The following is a 22,649-nucleotide window of genomic DNA, read 5'->3' as shown; positions in this document are numbered from 1 at the left end:
CATCAATGATTTCTAGCTCCCTCTCATGCATTGATCCTCACCCTTATCTCTTCAAAGAAAACTTCTACTCCTCATCCAAAATCCAAATCCATCAATTGATGGCCTAAAGAAACAATTGAGAGCTTATGAATGACAACAAGCAAGCATAGATATCGCTAGCACCATGCAACCACCTCTTCTACCGTTCACTATTTCAATTTTTAGTTCTAAAATCCATCCCAATGTGACTTGGATTTACCAATTGCACACAAGAAAGGTAACTAAACATGAACATGTGCTCGCCAATCATTAGTTACTTATCATATTGCCCATTTTGTTTCAATTCTTCACCTTCCTAGTCTTATACATTCTTTTGCCTCGTCAATGTCCTCTATCTCCATTCCTTCCTCATGCTTTTAAGCACTTGCTAACCCTAAGTGGAAGCATGCAATGGATGTAAAGTGGATGCCTTGACCACTCGAAGGACATGAGATTCGATGGATCTTCCTCCTAATAAGGGGTTGGTTAGGTATCTTTGGTCAACAATATCAAATATATTGAATGGCTTAAGGCCCAAAAAGGGTTACACTCAATAGTCTATTCGTGTATTGATTTGACCATTAGCCCTTATAGAAGTAAAGAATGCCTTCTTGGATGGAGATTTGCAATAAAAGGGGGATGATAAGGTATGTAGAATAAGGCCATTTATGGTCTTAGCCAATATTTTTGAGCTTGGTTTGACAAATTTAGTAAGGTGGTCTCTCCATTTGATTTGATTCAATGCTACTCTAATCATTCAGTTTTTGTGCACCAAAACAAGACAAAAAGTGTGGTAATTTAGTACCATCATCATTGACAATGACCAAAATGGGATAATGGATGTCAAGTAGTGGCTTTAGGAAAAATTTCGAATCAAAGACTTAGGTACGCTACATTACTTTCTTGGTATTGAGATTGTACGATGTAAGAAAGGGTTGAATTTGTCTTAGCAAAAGTATACCTTGGACTTGCTATTGTGACTAGTATGTTGGGGCCTAAACCAATTCATACTCCTACAAATCCCTATATGAGATTGTCTAAGGATGTTGGACCAAACTTTGAAGCCAAACATCAATGTAAGCACTTGGTTGGCAAGTCAATCTACTTGACTGTCATAAGACTTGACAAAAATGTTTACTATGGGGTGGTGAGTTAGTTTATGGAAAACCTCAAATAACCATGCTAGGATGTTGTTTGTCCATTTATAAGTACCTCAAAGGCTCTCCTTGTAAAGGTTTGATATAAAAGTAATAGAAATTGTGAGATTACAGGACACTTGTGCAGATTGGGTTGGCCTAGTTGATGATCAAAGGTCTATTGGATAGTGTGCATTTGTGGGAGGTAATCTTGTTACCTAGCGTAGCAAGAAACAAATCTTGCTAATGCTGAAGCAGAGCACCAAGCTATGGCTCATACTGTGGATTGATGTCTCTTATGCATACGATGGGATTCTTGGTCAAGAAGCCCAGATATGTTTTCTGATAATCAAGTTGCCATTTACATTGCTAGCAACCCATTGTTTAATGAGAGGACAAAGCATATTGAAATTCATTATGATTTTTTGAGTGACGTTTTGTCGAGCAAACTTGTGAGGACTCCATTTGCAAAACTTGTGTATCATAGGCGATGTTTTTGCAAAGGATTTATTTTTGCTTTCTTCTTTTCCTCTCTTCTTGTCTTCTTTTCTTCTGCTCTCCTTCATCACTAACTTTACCACATTTTCTATAAACAGCTTTACTTTAATTTTTCTTTTATTTCATCTTGCATTTTTTTTAAAAGGATATCATATCCTGTAAGTGTACCATCTTCTTCTCGTTCATAGTAAAATTCTCTCGTTTTTATCAATATAAAAATAAGACATCGGCAAACCAACAAGATATAATCAAAAGCAGCAGTAACTCAGTTACATATGACCAAAAGCAGAAACGTAATTAGATATAATAGTTAGACAATGCGTAACCCGATTATAATAAACAGCCTACGAGAACAGAGACAAAATCCAAGATTTGAATAGACACGCATAAGCCAATGATCAAAGAACGATGGTTAAGGGCAACGGAAGAATAGTTAAACCTTTCAAGTTGAGGGCAATTCGAACGCGAAAAGAACAGGAGCTCCGCCAGTACGAATAGAGCTTCAGTTTCTTGGGCTGCTCAACAACGGCACCGCTGGCCTATCAATCAAATTTCACAGGAGAAACGAAAACGAAAAAAACACACAGCCACGCGGTTTCGGTCAGTTACAACATACAGGAAGATGCAGATGAATCATGAACTTCAGAGAAGGGGAAAGAAAAGGCGTACCATAATGCTCGTAATCAAAAGTCGATTGTCGCAGATGCGAGTATGGTAAGGCCACCCCAAAACAAACCGGCTCTTATGGTCCTTTCCAACGTGACGTCATTATAAACATAAAATAAAAAACAAAAATTTAGGGCAGTTATGAAAAATATTTTTAGTATTTATTTTAATTTTTTAAAGAATTAAAAAAATTAATTTTTTATTTTAACAATATTAGAATGAAACAAATACACAATAATAAATAATTTTGATAATATTTACTTGAGAAAATAGTTTTATTTTTTACTTTTAGTTTTTCACATAATTAAATAAATATCACTTTATTTTTTATTATTATGGGAATATAAGATTTGGATCTTAAACTTTTATTTGTGAGAATTATGAATAGAGTTTTTTTTTTAATTCAAGATATCCAAATTTAAGACCCAAAATTCATGATTCCAAATAGTAACTTATATAATTTTTAAAAAAATTGAAAACAACTTATTTTTTATTATTTTAAAATCTAAAAATAAAAATATATATATTTTATACATTTAAACAAACTTATTATTTTCTACCTTTTTAATATGAATCTATAAAATTTAAAAATAAATTAATATTTTTATAATTATTTGAAAAACTAAAAATTATAAAAAGAAAATTTTCCAAGGCCTTAAACATGGAGATTTTTACAAAAATATTATTTTTTTTATTAAAAAAGCATGAGTGTACAATGGTCTCTCTAATGGTTATAGAATTGTGTTCAAACACAGTTGACTATGGAAAGTGTTAACTTTTTGAGTCTGATTCCTGTTTTGATAATGACAAACCATAGTATCCCACTTGTGTAACTGAGTGTGAACAGGTTTATATTTCTGTAAGCACAAGTGATAAATGCAAAATGGAAGTCGTAAAGAGTACTGAGAAGAACACAAATCGGCATATTCCATGGAGCATTGAGGAGCAGAAGACACGAAGACTTCATTTATTTTCTAGGTTGTAATAGTAATTAGGGTTGAATGTGCATGCATCTTACATGATTTAATTTTGAAGCTCTACCTGACCGTAGACTGACCATAGGACCTCCAAATAACATGAAAAACTTTTTTCATAAAATGCCTAACTTATACAAAGGTTTTTAAATGGTTTTAAAGTTAAAAAAAGGCAAAAACTAAATTTTTCAAAGGGATCGGTCAACCGGCCAATCAACTGAATGTTAGAAATGAACAATTTTCTCACTCAATTTGATCTCATATCAAACCATGTTCAAGATGAAAATTGTGTAAGTTTCTCATAGCTTGATTTTGATACCAAGAACGTCCAAATTAGAGTTACACAGAAAAAGTTATGGTCAAAACACTGAACATGTCCGTAAGAGAAAAACTCCCTTCATATTTCTTCCGTCTCATTGATGGACATTTTTCTCAAGCCAAGAGTCATTATCTTAAAATGTGTTCAACATGAAATTTGTGGGATTTTATCTTACCTTTCTATTAGTATCAAGAACATCCCATTTGGAGTTGTACAAGAAAAGTTATGGCCGAAATACTGAACAGTATCTGCGTAGAAAAGTAGAGGCCGGTCGACCAAGCCTTCACTACGGTCGACCGAAACTCGTTGATTTCAAGCCTCGGTCGACCGTACCTTGAGCCTGGTCGACCGACCTTCTCGGGAAAGTGTCCCAACGGCCAAAAAACGGTTAGTTTTCAAAATAAAAATATTTTTTAAGGTCCCAACGGCTATATAACGGTCACAATGGGTTTTTGCCTATAAATACAATCCCAAAACACTTGAAAATGTTGGAGAATCCCTTTGTTAATTTAGTTCATCATTCTTTGATTCTCCCATACTTCTATACCCCATTTTTTCTTTAAATTCTCATTTTTCTCCTACTCTTCTTTTCTTTGAAAATCATTTTGGGAGAAAATATTCTTGGGGGTTTTATATGAAGAGGCTTTAGCATATATCATATACATATATATTGCTTGATGGCCTTCTTCTTTCATTTGTGATATATTTTAAAAGATTAAAATATCTCCTAGTCTCTTCTTTTGAAAACCATTTTTGGAGAAAATATTTTTGGCGTTATATTTGAAGAGGCTTAAGCATATAGCATTCTCTATATGTATATTGCTTGAAGGTCTTTCTATTTTTCATGTTTTCAAAAATTAAATTTCTCCCATATTCTTTTATTTGAAAAAATATTTTTTGGAGAAATTTATTGTGAATAATGTCTTGAAGGCTTGGGCTAATATTCTTGCTCATATATTTTGCTTGAATGCCTTTTTGGGATTAATTTTACTAAGGTCAATCATTTTGAAGAAAACCCTAATATTCTCCTACTCTTATTTTGACATACATTTGTTGGAGAATTTCTTTGGGTTATACAAGAGGGAGCCTTGAGCATATATCAATTTAATATATACTTGCTTAAGAGGCTTCTCCTTCTATTTTATAAAGGTCAATCATTTTCCAAACTCTCAAGTTTTACTTGAAAAATATTTTGAGAGAAAACCCATACTCTACATGAGCTTCATTTCAAAATCATATGAGAATGCATATTAGATTTTAATGTTGTACATCTCTGCTTGTATTTCATAAGCGTATTTTATGTACAAAATGATTTTATTGTAATGGTTCGGTTCAGCCCATTAATTGAACTGGGGAGTCTCAGCCCCGCAAGTGAGACTAGTTTGGCTCAACCTAGTAATTGAGCTGGGGTTTTCCTCACCCCGTAAGGAGAGGATGTAAAAGGCTTTTGCTCCGCCCGGTTAAGTAAGCAGGTATAGTGGAATCCTTGGGGGTAAGCCCAAGGCGGGGATGTAGGCTGGTTTGGCCGAACCTCGATAACAAATCTGGTGTCGCTCTTTTTATTTTATTTAAATTCTTGCACTTTAATTTTAGCATGTGTATGTATGTTTATTTAATGTCAAAATTATTCTCATGCACACATTTGATTTAAATAAGATACTGCACATGTGTATGTTTACTTTTATTGTTAAACTCGCTTTACATACACGTATACATGTTGAATGGGATATAATACTGTAATGAATCGGCGAATTATTTAAATTAGCCAAAAAGTTTTTAAAACCCAATTCACCCCCCCTCTTGGGATCACACCAATTCCAACAGAAAGTCGGGTGGAAATAGTCCATTGACTTTTTATAAGCCAAATAATGTACAAATTACATAAATGCGAGCACTTAACACACTTCTCAAATGTTTGTTTATTAACACATCATTGACTTTTAGGAAGTTGGTTAATGAACAAATTTAACAAGCATGCATGGTTTCTTGAACAAGTCTAACATGCATACATGGTTTCTTTCTGCATGCAAATAGTTAACAAACTTTTCAAAAATTTGTTTATTAAGAGCTCACCAACTTTTGGAAAGTATGTTTATTAATGAATTTGACAAAAGACACTCATCTCTCTTGAGATTTAACAAAAAGATAGGGACCTTCCTTGAGGTTTTAAAATTTTTCATTGAGCTCCTAAGAGATTTCAAAAATAACATAAACCTCCCATGAGGTTTGCCAAAAAAAATGCAAACATCCCTTCATAAGACTTGTTTTTTTGCAAAATATAAAGGAAAGTTTGTGCCTTTTTGACAAACCCTTGAGGGAGGTCTCTGGAATTGTCCAAACCTCAAGAGAGGTCCCTCAAATTTTTGAAATCTCATAAGAGGTCTGTATCTTTTTATCAAACCTCAGAGGAGTTCAATGTCTTTTGCCCTAATGAATTTTTTCGTACTCCATACATTTTATGTGCATGCATTTTGTAGCCAATAAACTCTTGAAAAGTCTATTTATTTAAATTTTCCATGAATTAATATGTGCATTCGTTTTGCCATCCACAAACTTTTGGAAAGCCTATTTATTAACAAATTGTGCATGATTTTTGCGTGAACACGCATTTTACAGTCAATTGGCTTTTCACAAGTCGATTCATTAATAAATTTTGCATGTAATTTTTTTGTGCATATGCATGCAAAGCCAAACTTACCTTAAGTTGGCTTTTAAACAAAATTTTACGCTCAATCATCACCTATGCATGCATGTAGCCAATTTACTAATCGTAAGGCTCCTTATAAGGACCTGAGAAAATAAAATAATAAAATAAATGAAAAAAAAAATTTAGTTGGTTAAGGAGAAAACCGGCGACGGATTTCTAGAGGAAATAGAAAAATTGACGATGGTTTGGGATTTTTACCGCGGATTAGTAAAGGGTAAACGGTAAGAATTGGGCCGGTTAAATAGTATATCGACGACTATTTTTTGAAAGACCAAGAAAACCAATGACTATTTTTGTCAGCAAAGTTGAAACTATAAACAACTGAGAGCCAATTGAAAAATCAAAACAGAATTATCTCTTCTCTCCCTCATGCAAATCCACGACCCTTCAACCTTCCACTGTCAATTCCGACTTCGTTAAGCCTCATTTCAATGATCAGGAACCACCACGGGATTCCTGGGAAGATTCTCTGCAACCTACGTGAAGCAGATTTTCAATTTAAGGATCCGGGATACCATCCCAAAATCAGGGTAAGTAGGGTATTTTTAAGTTTTATTCTTAATGTGGAGTATATAGGGCCTAGGGAATGATAAAATAGTATTTTATTAAAGTTTAGGTTGATAAACTCAGGTTTTTGAATTAGGATCCGAGTGAGTGCCGCAGGCGACGTTTCAGGATTTTCGTAGGTGTTATTTAGGAAATCAAGTAAGGGGAATTCATTATAGTAGGTTTTTATTAAATTTTAAACCGGTTAATTTGGGTATACATAATATATATATATATATATATATTTAGGTATGATTTATTTGAACAGTGGACATTTGGAAAAATATTGACCTTTGATATATATATATATATGGAAAAGAAATTGTGTGGCAGGAATACAACTTTCATAATTTTAATTGGCTGATGTGAGTACAAAATGATGAAATATACTGTTTGATTATGAACATTGGTTAGTTGTGAGTACAGTTTATTGGTGAATAATGATTGTTTGTGAATATTGGTTGTTTGAGATTGCTGCGTGACAAATAATGTGATGTGTGTATATAGGTCTTTTTGTGTGGTTATTCGTGTGTATCACAATATTACGTTGGCATGCCTTAGAAGATTTTTATATTGCCTAGATGTAATCACGATATACGTTGGCAGGCTTGAGGAGTTCGTATATTGTCATTATATATTAGGGTAGAGCATCGGCAGGCTTGAGGTTATTCTACTGATATACTACAAGCAGGTCATGGGGATTGGTACTGGTGGTTAGTGGTGCCTGTGTGGGCCACGATATATTTTTGTGTGATGTTACTCTATGAAGATGTTAGTCCTATATGGACCACTCCTGTGTGGACTATGTATTTTGTGAAGATGTTAGTCTTGTGTGGACCATATATTTTGTGAAGATGTTAGTCTTGTGTGAACCAATCCTATGTAGACCATATATTCTGTGAAGATATCAGTCCTGTGTGGACCATGTGTTCTGTGTGGATAGTCTTGTGTGGATCGTGTATTTTGTATGAATGAGAGTCATGTGTGGACAATGTTCTCCTGTGTGGAATGTTTATGTGGAATGTGATCTGATAAGATGAATGGTATATTAAATTAATAATATGTATATTTATGGTAAGGTAGAACTTTCTGCCAAGAGTTTGCTGAGAAAGGCAAGTGCCCTGGTATTTTCAGTTTGGTACTAGAGCAGAGGGAAGCTACTTGTATGGGTAGGTAATCTTCCCTCTTCTTGGGAAACTTTGCCTATATACATAGCCCGAGGACTTACTGAATAAGGTGAGTGTTTTGATATTAGTATTAGAGTAGAGGGAAGCTACTTGTATAGACGGGTAATCTTTCCTATTTTTTGGTATTATCATAAAAAATAATTATGAATGTGAGTATGAAATAAGAGGACAGTGTTGATATTCAAGATACATTTTCTCAGCTGCTATTGATAGTGAAATACAAATGAATATATGTTCTGTATTATTTAAACTCTCTGCCACACACTATTATGATTTGTTCTTCCTTACTAAGATGTGTCTCACCCTAGTGGATGATTATATTTTCAAGTACATTAGGAAATCGAGCTTAGGACTTCGACAGGGTAGCATTTTGTTAATTTTGGAGAGTTTGTAAAAATAGCTTATGTATAGTTTATGTTTTTAAAATACTAGCATGTAATATAAACAAATGGTGGCAGTGATTTTTGGGATATATATATATATATATATATATAAATAAACTTTGGTATTTAAATTGAGGTTATATATATATTAATTTCGCTGCATGATTGTGGTGTGTGGTATCAGAAAAAGAGAAATGAAACACGTAACCACCGGGCCCCACTTGGTGGGTTCGGGGCGTTACACTCCACGCATGCAAAATTTTTCACATGCATGCATTGACTTTTGGAAATTTTATCACAACCATGCATGTGTTTGGTTTATGTGCATTTACATATAAAACCAACACACGGTAGTTGTACTTTGAAATACTTGCATGAGAGAGTTGCATTTGTTGAATGTTTGTGATCCCAAAACACAAAGAATGTTGTATTTGAGGGGGGCAACTATTTCTTGAAAATAAAAATCGTTGAATATGATATAAGAGGAGAATAACCGTATGTATGTTTGTATCAATCGTTTTGAAAGTATATTGTCCATTATGAATTCTTCAAGTCGAAGTAGCTAGGAGGAGGATATTGCTTCACTTCCAATGACCCATCATGTGAATATAACAAATTAATGTCAAATGAGGATTAGTGTTAGGACTTTGCCAATGAACTGGTCATATCATTTATCGCACTGTTTCGTTATTGTATATTGTTATCTCTTTAATAAGGCAATGTTTTGCTTTTGCAGTTGTCTTACTTTATTAGACGAATAAAGAAATTGTTAATTGTGTTTCTTCTATAAATATGCAAATTTTTAGAAATGATATGATATGAGGAAAAGAAAAATATTTCATTAATTGAAAATAAATGTATAATATAGATTATCCATTTTTTTAACCTTAAACATTAAAATGCAAATGATCCAACTCAATTCTCATTATAGCATGAATTATGGATCCTTTTCATTGAACATGTGACTGTTGAACATGCATTCACGAAGCCATCATAAACAAGCTTAGACCCTCCATTGATTTCCTGATGCTTTTGCTCCATGTGATACTCTTAACCAAATCAAACACATAAGCCAAATAGACATATGGTTATTCTCCTCCCTCGTGTGATTAAGTGTCATTGAAATTTGTTGAAGATCTTCTCTTAGCATGGTGACTATTAGTTTCTATTGTGCTAGAACATTGGTGGCTCTCAAACTTCCCTTAAGGATTGTTTGCATCCATTCAAGAGAAAATCGCGATGTTAGGTCCAGTGGGAATTCAAATCCTTCTTCCAATGCCCAATAGCGACCCATGATTTTGAATAAATTTGCAACCCCCATAAACATCTTAATGTTGCTGTTGACAAGAAAAAATTAAAACTATTGATATACATACTACTTATGCAAGATCATTATCCTAATATAATAAATTTTAATAAATTATAGTTTGTACCTCTTAGATCAAACCTAAATTTCTTGATAGTTGATAATCAAGCCTTCAACTTTTAATGAATTAAATTCTTACAAAGCACACAACACTGAACACCTATATATATAGTATGCAACTTTATTAACAATGTTGCAAGCAACCTTTTCACATGAACACGAGGGCACAATACATATATATTAGGGCACATCACACATGCATATTAAGTCACTTTACTTGATGGTAAAAGTGCATACTTATCGGGATGCGTTTACAAAGTGTAATTAGTGATCTGCACATGTCAATGGTCATTTTTTTATCCAATATAATAATAAGATTCAATTGAATATATCCAAAATCAAGCTAAAATTCGAAGAGAAAATTTTGCAGCATAGGACAATCAACTAATCACTTATTTGCTGTCAACCAACACAACTTCCATTCTTTGTTTTTGGCACCACTTGATAGCAATTGATAGGTCCTCTAAAGGCGGCCAACTAACCTAGTAAATTTTCAAAATTTTGAGCTACCATCATTTAATTGACTATTGAATCTAGGCATGGCAAATATCATGAAAGTTGCCATGTATCTGGCAACAACCAGGATAATTGGTAGTTGTTGGTTAGTGGTTGTTAATTTAAATTTGAAAATTTGAAATTCAAATTCAAGATGTTGTTTCCCTCCATCTCTTAGGTGGTTTATAAATAAACAATTTGGGAGATCTTTTGAGGCATGTTCAAGTGGGTGTAAGGGAGAGATTTACAAAGAAAATTTCAAAGCATGAGTGCCTTTGGATTGGGAAAAAATTTCATTTCACTTTGGATTTTGGAAGAGTTTACATTCATACACTCTTCTCATCTTTGTTCTATTTTTTTTTTGGTGTGTGCATTAGAGGAGAGTATCCCCACTTGCATACTTCTGAAATATAATCATAAGGTCAATCTTATTGCCTTCTCCTTCATTGTTTTTAACTATTATTTTAATTCTTACATAAAAGCATGTATTGTGTCATATGATATGTTTTATTGTCTTTTTTTTTTTGCACAAATATATGTAAAATAATGTCAAATGTCATCTAAGATTTGTTTGAAGTAGAATCATATATTAGTTTGCAAAAGAATCACACTTTTTTGCTTTAAATTTACATTATTCGAGGAGGGCATATGCAAATAATCGACTAACCTGTAGGCTTGATCGATGAGCCCCTCAGGCTTTTAAAAAGTAGTCATTCGTTACAAGTAGATGGTCGATTGACTTCTATAAACAGTCGACCGACCTGTCTAGAAATAATTTATTTGGCCATTTTCTCTATACCTTATTGGGTTTTTCATGATGTTTATGGGTCTAAACACTCTCTGGAGTGTATAGTCGAGTCTGAATGCTGTGTGATTTTATGGTTTTTCAATGAAAAATCAAACCTTCATTTTCTAATTTTTTTTTTATTGGATTTTAGGTGTCTTCAAGTTTTCCAAACCAAAAACTATAGTGAATGCTTATGATGTGGCCTTAAGCATTCTCTAGTCTTCAAGTTTTCTAAAAGAAGTTTTCAATGTGGATTCGTAATTTTTCCAAAAAAAAAATTCACACTTTTTCAAGTTTAAGAAAGTAAAACAATACAATCACCTATGAAGTGGCTTGAGAATGGAAGAACGTTGCATTCTTTAAACTTAAATTTGGTTTCAAATATCTGCTTTTGCGGAAAATTCATTTGAAAGTCAAAGTTTAAAACAAAAAAGAAGATTTTTCAATCAAAACTTTAAGTGTTTTCAAGGATTTCAAAAGATTCATCAAAATATTTTTTAAGATCAAATTTGAAAATGTTTTGATGAACTACAAATGGTTTGATTCCTCTTTAGAGGATATGTAGAAATCCTACATATGTAAACTCAACCATAACAACCAAAAACATAAAGTTGTGTTTTCTTTCCTTATTTTTTCTTTTCATTTATTTCTTTCTTTTATGCATGAATGTATGTTTGTTTTGAAAGAGCATACAGTAGTAGAGTCTTCATGAGGTTAGCTCCTCTGCATAGACTCTACGAAAGCTCTTTCAAAAGAGGTTTAAGGCCTAAAACATTTTCTGTAAAAGAAACAACAAAAGGAATAGTTATAGTGGGTAGCCCACCAATCTCTGCACATGGTTGATCGACCATTACTGCAACTTATTTCCTTATTTTTAAAAACAACTTTTTCTCTAAATTTTGATTTTTAAAATGAGAGACATGCATATAAGGTAAGTATGGTAACCATTACTAGAATGGATGTTATAGGGTGCTAAGTTTTTAATTTTCATTCAAAGGAACTCTAAAAGACTACCTTCCCTATTGACAATGGTGCTCTAGGACCTAATCTCTTTTCAAAAGATTTTCTTTTGTTTTACCTTTTTAAAACTAAAATGAAGTGATAAATTCATTTCATAAAACAAATAGGTCACTTAGAGAACCAATGGTCTGATTGTCTATACTTGATTTTTCAAATGGTTACCAAACATGTTAGCAACCGAAAAAAGGGCCACCCGAGTCCGGTGTCAACAACACAAAAGGGTACAAAGCAAGTGAATGTTAGGTCACATTAATAATAAGATAGGTTGAGCACTTCAATGGATGTTGACTCGAGCCTCATGCTTGCCACTCAATCACTTGTATGCAAGGGTACAAGGGGGGTGAATGTAAAGTTATGTCAAGGATAGGATACATTAAGAACTTTGATGTATGTCAAAAAAGGCCCACACAGTCACTCGCACATGAGGGTGCGAGATGCCAAATTCTTCAACCTCTCTTCTACTATAAATGAAGTTGATTTGTGAACTAGCTACTCAACATGCTCCTCCACACGCCTCACACCCACTACAATTTTCACATATATAACCCTAGAACAATGATGTGGTTTGGGAATAATCCTGACATGAGAATGTTAGCAATGCTTAGATTGATGGATCCGAATTATACGGGAGTGAAGTTTAGTAATCCACCTAGGTTTTTTGGAGGATTGAAGAGAGAATGCGAAAATCATATAAATGATTCCAACCAACTCTACGAACAATGAATAACCCTAGGTGTTCCACTTATCCTTAGTTGATATTTAAAAATGAATTGTTGTACAATGTGTCAGTTTGAGGGAACTGTTTAAAGAATTATAGAAGAAAATCGTCACATACTTTTATGATGCAATCAATATTCCATTCTACAATTGGCATGCAAATTGGTGTAAACAACGAGAAGATACCTAACTGAAACTGAAACAAACAACGTTCTTAATGATGACCAATTGATTATGCCCAAAGAATAATGTGGTAGTTGTAGCACAACTTTGAGGTGTCGATTCCATAGGAAAATGGAAAAAGGAATACAAATGGGCAAATAAAGACAAAAAGAATAGTAAATGAATTTTAAAGAAAAAAACAACCGACTTCTCTTTAGAAAGATTTAAAACTAAGATTATTTTTTGTGGATGACAAATAAAGTTTGCAAGAGCCAAGGCATCAAGAATGCCTATCACAAATCAGATAATCAATTTATTTTTAACCCATTGGTTTTCTCAACTGGAGATTTCAAATCCCAAATCCCCAATCAGAAAAAGTAGAATTACAAATCTTTGATAAATTCAAAAGTAAATTTTCTAAATATTATTCATCTTGTTAAAAAACTCAAAAGCTATTAACTTTGTTAATAAAATCTAATGACGACAATATATCCAGAGAAAATATTGCAATAGAAGAGTAAATTAACAAAAGTGATAATTTGTCTTGAATATATACATGGATTCTTACAATTATATGGAAAAAGCATGATTAAATCCATAAAGAGATTCAAATCTATGAATATTCAAGCGCGAAATAAAACCAATAATAATTGATGAATGATAAATAGGAAATATAAAAACATTGAAGAACAACAATATGGACTAAAAATAAATTGAAATACCTTTATTTGATCAAGTTCATTCCTAGCCCAAGCCAGGGAATTAGTTCCTCATAATAAGATGAAAGAAAAATAAACTCTAAAGAAAACCTTCACAAAACCAAGACAGCCACTCAAAATAAGAGTTTTTGTTTACATAGTTCTCCCTACAAAACCCTAAAAACGGAATAATAAAAGAAATTCGGAATAAATAACTTTAGGATTTTGGGCTTGGATTGCGACTCATTTTTGACCTATTAAAAGTTCGAATAAGCAAAAGGTAATTTCGGGATAAATTGTAACCCATTATGTAAGGTTTTCAATGCAACTTGAATCGCCCAAAACCGATTTTGGATGAGATAGTTATGATGAAAATACTGAACGGTGCGTAGAGACTCTTCCAAAACAGGATTCTATCATATCTCATATTCTTTTCTCCAATTTAGGTGGCTGATCTTCTTCATTTATGCTAAGGGTTGACTTTTAAATCTTCTTAACTTCATTTCTATGATAAAAATCATTGAAAATTAATTAGAATTAAAAACTTTATAAAATGAAGAACAAGTAAGAAATTATCACTAACATCTTCAAATTGTCCTTAAAAATTAGAAAATAAACAAGAAAAAGTAATGTTCAAAGTGTACTTTTATGCACTCATCACCAATGTTCATTCAACTATGAAATATTTGTTGGGATTGATGTATTCCCAAGAGGGGAGGGGATGAATTAGGTATTTAAAAAATTTCTGCCTAGGTTCAACTAAATTCCAGCAGCAGTATAACCACAACCTAGGGTCTGTCTATATAATCGTAAACCCAATCAACGCATGTACAACATATAATGAATCAGGCATACAACATACATGTGTTGAAAATGAAAGTTTGGAAAATAAATTGTGGAAATATAAAGTACATGCACGATATGTTATTGAGGTTCAGTCAATATTGTCTACGTCCCCACCTTAAGCTCACAAGCAAGAGGATTCCACTAAGGCTCACTTAACGGGTGGAGCAGCGCCTAATACTATAACGACCCGAAAAATTTTAACTATTTAAAGTAATAATAAAGATAATAAAAATAAAAAGGGGAAATAAAAGGAAGGGAAAAGAAATTTTAAAGGGTAATAAGCAGGCGCTAGTCGACAAACATGATTTTCTCATCGACGAGCAATCTTCTGAGCCTCGTCGCCGAGTATGCATGTCTCGTCGACGAGGGTTTACCGAGAGAGGTTATCATGTTTCTGAATTTCATCGATGAGCTCCTGATTTCGTCCACGAACTATGTTCTTGTGCTCATCAACGAGTCCAGATGTCTCGCTGACGAGGCCACATGGCAAGTTGCCTATAAATAGGCAAAAATCAGAATTTTAGCGAAGGAATTCATTTCTTTTCTATTTCTCTCTCTAAAATTCAGCCCCTCTGCCTTCTCTGTACGATTCCGGACCCGTTTCTCCTTGGTTCGACGATCAAGAGCTATCACGTTGATCCGAGGGACATTCTTTATAACTTAGCCGGAACATAATTTCAGTTTGAAGAGTTTGGGAATCATCCCAAAACTAGGGTGAGTATGATATTTTAAGTTATATTGATAATATGGAATGTATAGGGCCTAGAGAGTGATAAAATAGCATTTTGTTGAAGTTTGGGTTGATAAACTCGGGTTTTCGAATTAGGGTTCGGGTGAGTACCGTCGACGGCGTTTTGGGGTTTTCGCAGGCATAATCTAGGAAACAAGTAAAGGAAATTTATTATAGTAGGATTTTTATTAAATTTTAAAATGGCTACTTTGAGAATATATATATATATATATATATATATATATATATATATAAGTATGATTTATTTGAACAGATGAACATTTGGGAAAATATTAACTTCTAATTTATATATATATAGAAAAGAAATTGTGTGGTTGGAATACAAATTTTTACAATTTAAATGGTTGTTGTAAGAACAGGATGATGAAATATACTATTGGATTGAGAACAATGGTTAATTGTGGATTCTGACATGTTGTGAATACTGATTGGTGATGAATGCGGATTGATTGTGAATATTGTTGCTTGAGTTTGCGGCGTGACAAATAATGTGATGTGTGTGTGTGTGTGGATCTTTGTGTGGTTATTCGTGTGTATCACAATGCAACGTTGGCAGGCCTAAGGAGTTTGTATATTGTCATTATATATTGGGATAGAGCATTGGCAAACCTGAGGAGGTTGTTCTACTGATATACTATGGGTAAGTCATAGGGACTTGTATGGGTGGTTAGTGGTGCCTGAGTGGACCATGTTGTGTTCATGTGATGATGTTTTTCCTGTGTGGACCAGTCCTATGTGGACCATGTGATGATGTTTGTCCTATGTGGACCTATCTTGTGTGGACTACGTGATGATATTTGTCTTGTGTGGACCATGTGATGATGTTTGTCTTGTGTGGACCAGTCCTGTGTGGACCATGTATCGTTTATGTGGAATGTGATCTGATAAGATGAATGATTTATTAATTTAATTATATGTATATATAAATTGCAAAGTAAAACTTTCTGCCAAGAGCTTGCTGAGAAAGGTGAGTGCCCTGACATTTTCAGTTGATGTTAGAGCAGAGGGAAACTACTTGTATAGGCGGGTAATCTTCCCTATTCTTGGAAACTTTGTTTATATACATAACTCGAGGGCTTACCAAGTAAGGTGAGTGCCCTGATATTGGTATTAGAGAAGAGGAAAGCTACTTGTATGGGCGGGTAATCTTCCCTATTCTCGAGTAATATTATTAAAAATAGTTATGAATGTGAGTATGAAATCAGAAGCCAGTATTTATGCATATTAGTTATGAGTATGAAATCAGAGACCAGTGTTGATATTATTGATGTGTTTCTTAGCTGCGGTTGATGGTGAATGACAAACAAATATATATTTTGTAATATTTAAACACTCAGCCACACACATTGTTATGATTTGTTCTTCCTTACTGAGATGTGTCTCACCCTAGTGGAAGATTATATTTTTAGGTCCATCAGAAGGTCGAGTTTAGGGCTCCAGGGCAGGGTAGTATTTTATGGTAAACTTCAGAGTGCTTGTAATGGTAGTTAGTATAAAGTTATGTTTTTAATTTTTGGAATTTAATATAAACAATTGTTGTAAATGTTTCGGGATTTATAGATAGACTCTCGTATTTAAATTGAGGTCACTTATTTTACTTCCGCTACATAGTTGTGGTATATGGTGTCAAGAACAGGTGAATGTGACATGTGACCTCCGGACTCCTTTTGGTGGGTTTAGGGCATTACAAATACAACTAGGTCAAATTAACATAGGGTTGACTTCAACCTTTACACACTCTCCTTGTAGGGCAGAGAAGGCCCTAACAACTGATCCTTTCAGGTTAGATCAGACCCCCTCAGGCTATGCCTGGAATACAACAGATAATTGAAATTTGTGTACAACTAAATTATGCTTCTTCAACTTAGCAGATATGTACCAATACGCACAATATGATCAATGCACTCACAAATGATAGGATACTAAGCTCAAATGAGATTTTGTTAACCAAAGTGTTAACTCTCAACAATATGTATGTAAATGTGTATAAGTGAGAGTGAGACTTTTGATATCAAGCAAATATGCTTGTAATGTGAATAGTCAAATAGTCTCTACAACCCTAAACAAATATCACAATAATATTTCTCAAATGTAAAGCACAATAGATATTAGGGTTTAAACTTGCTAAAAAATATTTTTGTCAAAGTATAAAGCATGCTTATGAACCTTGCAATCAAGATGCAAGATCCTAAGCCAAGAAAGAGTTTTTCCCAATCAAATATTTATGAATGAAATATTATAGGAAAAACCTTAAGCTACTCTCCAAAAATCAATAGACAATCAAATATGAGTAAGGGAGAGTTTAAGTTTGTAAGATGAATATGAAACACTATTCTCTCTTAAAATAAATGGCTAGATGAGTATGTAAAAGAGATTTTGGCAATATGTATGAAAAATATGGAAGCAGGAAAGATTTTGCCCAATAAAATTTTTAGAGAATTTTGACTAATCTAAAACCCTAATCGTCTCTTAATTATGACAAATGAGGAGGTATTTGTAGAGTTGGGAAAAATTATAATCGTTGGGGACACGGAGGTCATTTTGGAAAAAGATTAATGATGTTTAGTTTAAAAATAACCTCATTTACTACGGTAAAAACTGACTAACTCGGGAGGTTCAATCGACCAAATTTGAGGTTCGGTCGACTAGGGCGTTTTTGAACTGAAGTTTTGGTCGACCATTTTTTAGGCAATTTTGAACCTCCGAGGTTTGGTTGACCAGGTCAAGTTCGGTTGACCAGATTCATAGGTTTGGTCGATCGGGTCAATCTATAACTAGGAGTTCAGTCGACCAAAGCATTGGGATTTCCCATGTGCCAATTCAGTCGACCAAAGCATTGAAGTTCATTTCCAACTTGGTCAACCAAATGGTCAACTATTGACCCTAGGGAGGTTCGATCAACCGAAATTCTATTTAGGTTCAGGTTTAGTCAACCGAATGGTCAACATTTTACCCTAGAAGGTTCGGTCAACCAAAAGTCTATACAAGTTCAGGTTCGGTCAACGAACCATATAAAAATTGTGCATTTAAGTCCTAATTTTATTTTGAAATCACCCCTATTCACATGATTATTACTTCTAAGATATAGGGAACTTTTCATGTGATATTTAAGGACCTAAAGTCAATCTATGGTCTTTGAGAGCTAACCCTAAAAATCTAGTGTCGGTCGACCGAAGGTGCCTTGCGGTCATTTGGTTCTCTATGGTTTATCTACGGTCATGTTGAGTATAAATACCTATTATGCATGTGATACAGTTATTACAGACCATAAATTTTTACAGACCAAATAATTAAACAAAAATACATATACAATTAAAGACAAATATCTTCGTCTTTTGCTATTGACTTTTCAACCAAAATAGAGGATTTTTATATTTTAAGTACAAAGGGAATATTTTGATTCCCTTATTGATTACCTCAAAATTTGATTATGAGGGATGTCTTTTAAACAAGCACTTGTATAATAGGCATTTGTGATAATTAGTGCTTAAGCCTGGAGTAATGACTGCTACTTGTTCAAGGCTTTTAAGTTCAAGGATGGGTTTAGGATTAAATGATATATAGTGTGATATGGACTCCCTAAATCACAAGCTTGTACAATGGACAATGTATGCTTAACTTAAGATGTTTACATTTAAGTATGAGTTAAGCATTTGGATTGTTTACCAAGCAAAAATGCTTTGTCCATTTTGAAAGTGGGTTTTATTCAAAATTTGTATTGGCTTGGTTATCTTATGATTCTTAGTATGGCAATAGTGTATAGTGATTAAATATACTAAGATTTGGAATTTTAAGCATGCACCACTTCTCGAGCCTATAGTCATCACTACCCCTTAAACCTAGGAACTAAGGATGATTAAAAATATTTATGTAAAGTTAATTTAGATCCATTTCACTTTAGGTCCTACAAGGTTTGCTTTCATGATCACCCATATCATTTCTTTGTTTAGGCCTCTAGCACTTCTAGATTTACATTTGGATTGGATGTGCCGGTTCCTTTTACAAAGTAAGCTCGTTTTGTATATGCGTGAAAAATCATGTTTATTTAAACTCTTTTTGCTTGATGAGGCAAGAAAATGACAATGAGACCTATAATATGACCCCTTTTTAAAAGATTTATTTTTTTTAACTCCTAAGGGTTTATCATCTTCTATTTCTTCCTTTAGGCAGATAATTTTCAATATCTTCTTGACCTTTTTCTTTTCAAGGATGGCATGATACTCTTTTAATTTTTCTAATTGCTTTGCCAACCTACTACTCTAATTTTTCAAAAAGGTTTTCTTCTTAGACATCCCAGCTAGAATCTTATGCATTTTAAATGATTCATTTTCTAGTGCTGTATGTGAGGGCATGCTTTCATTGTAAGATTCAATACATAATTCATCACAAAATTTATCACTATAACATTCATATGAATCAATGCATACAGTATTATCATCAAAACTAATAGATGACTCATCATACAATGTATCACAGGATTTGACACAAGAGTCATCACAACATGCATCACATGAATTATTAAACGAGCTAGAGTGAGAATCATATACCTCCTCGTTGATTTCTAGCTCATGATTTACCTCTTCCTGATCATTTGAGTTTGGAGCATTCGAAGGAGTTACGATCTCCTTCTCCTGGGATTCTCCATATTTATTTTCTAGTTCATCCCAGATTTCATGTGCACTATGACATGCCACAAACTCAATAAAAATATTAGAATCTAAAGCACGATATAATAACTCCATGGCATATGAATTCACATGCAATAAATTTATATCATTTTCATTACCTGGCATACAAATTTCATTCACAATCACCTGTCAGGCCCCTCAGTTCATAGATTTTATGAAACATTTATTCTAATTTCTAGTGGGTGAAATTTCACCACAAAATATAGGAGGGCAAGTAGGTGATTGTCTCTCACCAAATGGGGATACACCAATGTGAGTCAACTCGATCTTTTAGCAAAAACGTTTAAGTCAATGCTATGAGGCTCTGATACCAATTGTTAGCTTTGGTGTATTCCTAAGAGGGGGGTGAATTGGGTATTTAAAATATTTCTTCTTAGGTTAAACCAGATCAGCAGTATTGCACAACTTAGGGTCTATCTATGCAATTAAAAACCTAATCATTCACAATGAAACATACACGTGCAATAAATAAATTGTAAAAATATAAAGAATACACACAATATGTTATCGGGGTTCGGCCAATACTGCTTACGTCCCCGCCTTAGCTCACCAGCACCAGGATTCCATTATGGCTCACTTAACGGGTGGAGCAGCACCGGTTACAACCAAGTCAATTAGCGGGGCCGACCTCAACCTATACCTTACTAGGATGGTGCACCTAACTTTCCTAACCGGTTCTAAGCCAATCCAGGACAATTCAACAGGGCTAGTCTCCCTCTTCAGGCCCATGCTTGGAATACAACAAATGTATGAAAATTTGCATACACGAAAATGCTTTTTACTAAGCAGACTATGTACCACTAAGTACAATCACAAATCAATGCACACCAATAGTATAGGAACTATAAGCTCAGTGCTCTATGTGTGCAATCAACACTTAGAATAATGATTTTATCTAAATAAGCACAAGAGTGTATTCTAGAACTATCTTTGAAATTATGTATCAATACATCTCAATCACAAGCTTAGGGTTTCAAAGATTTCGACCAAGAGTACTCTAAATATCTCTAAACAATATTTTCTCAATATTAAAGCACAGGAAGATATTTAAAAATAAGCTTGTAAAAAAAAATTTGCACACACAAAAATACAAGCCCAAATGAGTCTTGCAATAACAATGTAAAGACCCACTTAGCTCTAGGATTTTTCCCACACAAGATTTATCAAATTTAAATCGGTGGAAAAATCCTTGCTTAACTCTCAATATGAAAATATAATATCAATCAAATGTAAAGAAAGTTTCTAGCAATGTAAAACGATATATAAACACTCACAAGGTTTGGTTTAGCAAGAGAATGATAATATGAGAGTGTATGGGAGTTGAAATAACAAATAGGGCTTAGGAATTTTGAGAGGATTTTTAATAATCCTATTTCCTAATCACCCCTAATTTGTGCAAAAGAAAGCATATATATAGAGAATGGGCAAATTATGACCGTTGGGGACTCAAGGGTAATTTTAAAATTTGTTTTAATTACATTTATGAAATTAACCCTCTTTTTACCTCTAATTACCTCGGTTAAAAATTTGCCAATCCGAGAGTTTTGGGTGGCTGAACCACGGTTCGGTCGCTCGAATAGACACAACGAAAAAAAGGTGTTTTTCGAAGTTTGGGTGCCCAAGTCAAGGTTCGGTTGGCTGAACCAGGCGATTTTCCAATCGTTTGAGATTCGGTTGCCTGTAAATAATTTTTGTAGCCCGAACAACAACCTTCGGTCGCCCGAGGGTATTTTACATGTGAAGTTTAGGGTGCCCGAACAATTGGGTGAAAAGTCAGAAACGAGTTCAGCCGACTGAGAAAGATACGCTCATTCTAGTTTGGTCGCTCGAAGTCAGGTCAACGATGTTGACTTTCCACGGTTCGGTCGATTAAGGCAAATAAGCTTTGCCAAGTTCGGTTGCCTGAAACCTCATGGTTTTGGGGCTAAGGTCCTGATTTCAATTCAATTATTTCCCCTAATAATATATGTGATCTGGGGGACAATCTTATGTTTATGTGCAAGGACTTAGAAGCTTTTCTATGGTATTAGGCATTTTAACTTAGCCTAAAAAACACGGCGTCAGTCGACCTCTTTCGATTTCCAAATTATGTCCAAGGACCTAGGGTCGTTCTAAGGCTTTTGAGCTTGTAGTTCCTATATGTATGATATGCAAATTATTATAGACCTTGGAATAAATGATTATTATAGACCCAATTGAATGAAAAAAATACAACACAAGCAATGAGGGTCTTCATATTTCTTCGAGTCTTCGAGTTCCATCGTATGATATTGTTAGCACACACAGTCGGCAACCATTAAATACTGGAGTATTTATCATAATCAAAACAGGGTATGACCCGTAGGGTCAATAATCTCCCCCTTTTTGATGATGACAAATACTTGCCTACTTCTCCCCCTTTTGGTAAAAGCAAAAAGGGCTTAGATAAATTATTAAAGTATATAGGCAAATAAGAGATAATTTATCATTCAAATACAAATATAGTTTTGGGAAATCTGTAAAAATTTTGGCAGCATACCGTTTGAAAGTAGAACATTTCCCAAAAGAATATCTGTATAAAAACGACCTGATTGAGTTCAAATTTTCAATTATCCATAACAATCAACTCAAATAGTCTAGTATGAT

The 22,649-nt window shown here is 33.8% G+C and overlaps 1 protein-coding gene across 2 annotated transcripts in view; it reads right to left on the bottom strand.

Moving 5' to 3' along the window:
• Positions 1 to 2,390, bottom strand: part of LOC131164568 (glutathione S-transferase zeta class-like) — a 140,837-nt gene extending 138,447 nt beyond the window's left edge. Inside the window, exons 1-2 of one of the 2 annotated variants that reach the window (XM_058121856.1) lie at positions 2,322 to 2,390; positions 2,092 to 2,191 (exon numbers count right to left, since the gene is read on the bottom strand). In XM_058121856.1, the coding sequence (XP_057977839.1) occupies positions 2,092 to 2,191; positions 2,322 to 2,324 (103 nt within the window). In that variant the 5' untranslated portion in view covers positions 2,325 to 2,390. The remainder of the gene's footprint in view (positions 1 to 2,091; positions 2,192 to 2,321) is intronic. The other variant, XM_058121857.1, reaches the window with a different exon arrangement.
• Positions 2,391 to 22,649: the final 20,259 nt, after the last annotated feature.

The sequence above is a fragment of the Malania oleifera genome, chromosome 9 (assembly GCF_029873635.1).
Source record: "Malania oleifera isolate guangnan ecotype guangnan chromosome 9, ASM2987363v1, whole genome shotgun sequence".
NCBI classification, from domain to species: domain Eukaryota; kingdom Viridiplantae; phylum Streptophyta; class Magnoliopsida; order Santalales; family Ximeniaceae; genus Malania; species Malania oleifera.
The sequence above is the reverse complement of the archived record's forward strand: the minus strand, read 5'-3'. Positions and strand labels throughout refer to the sequence as shown.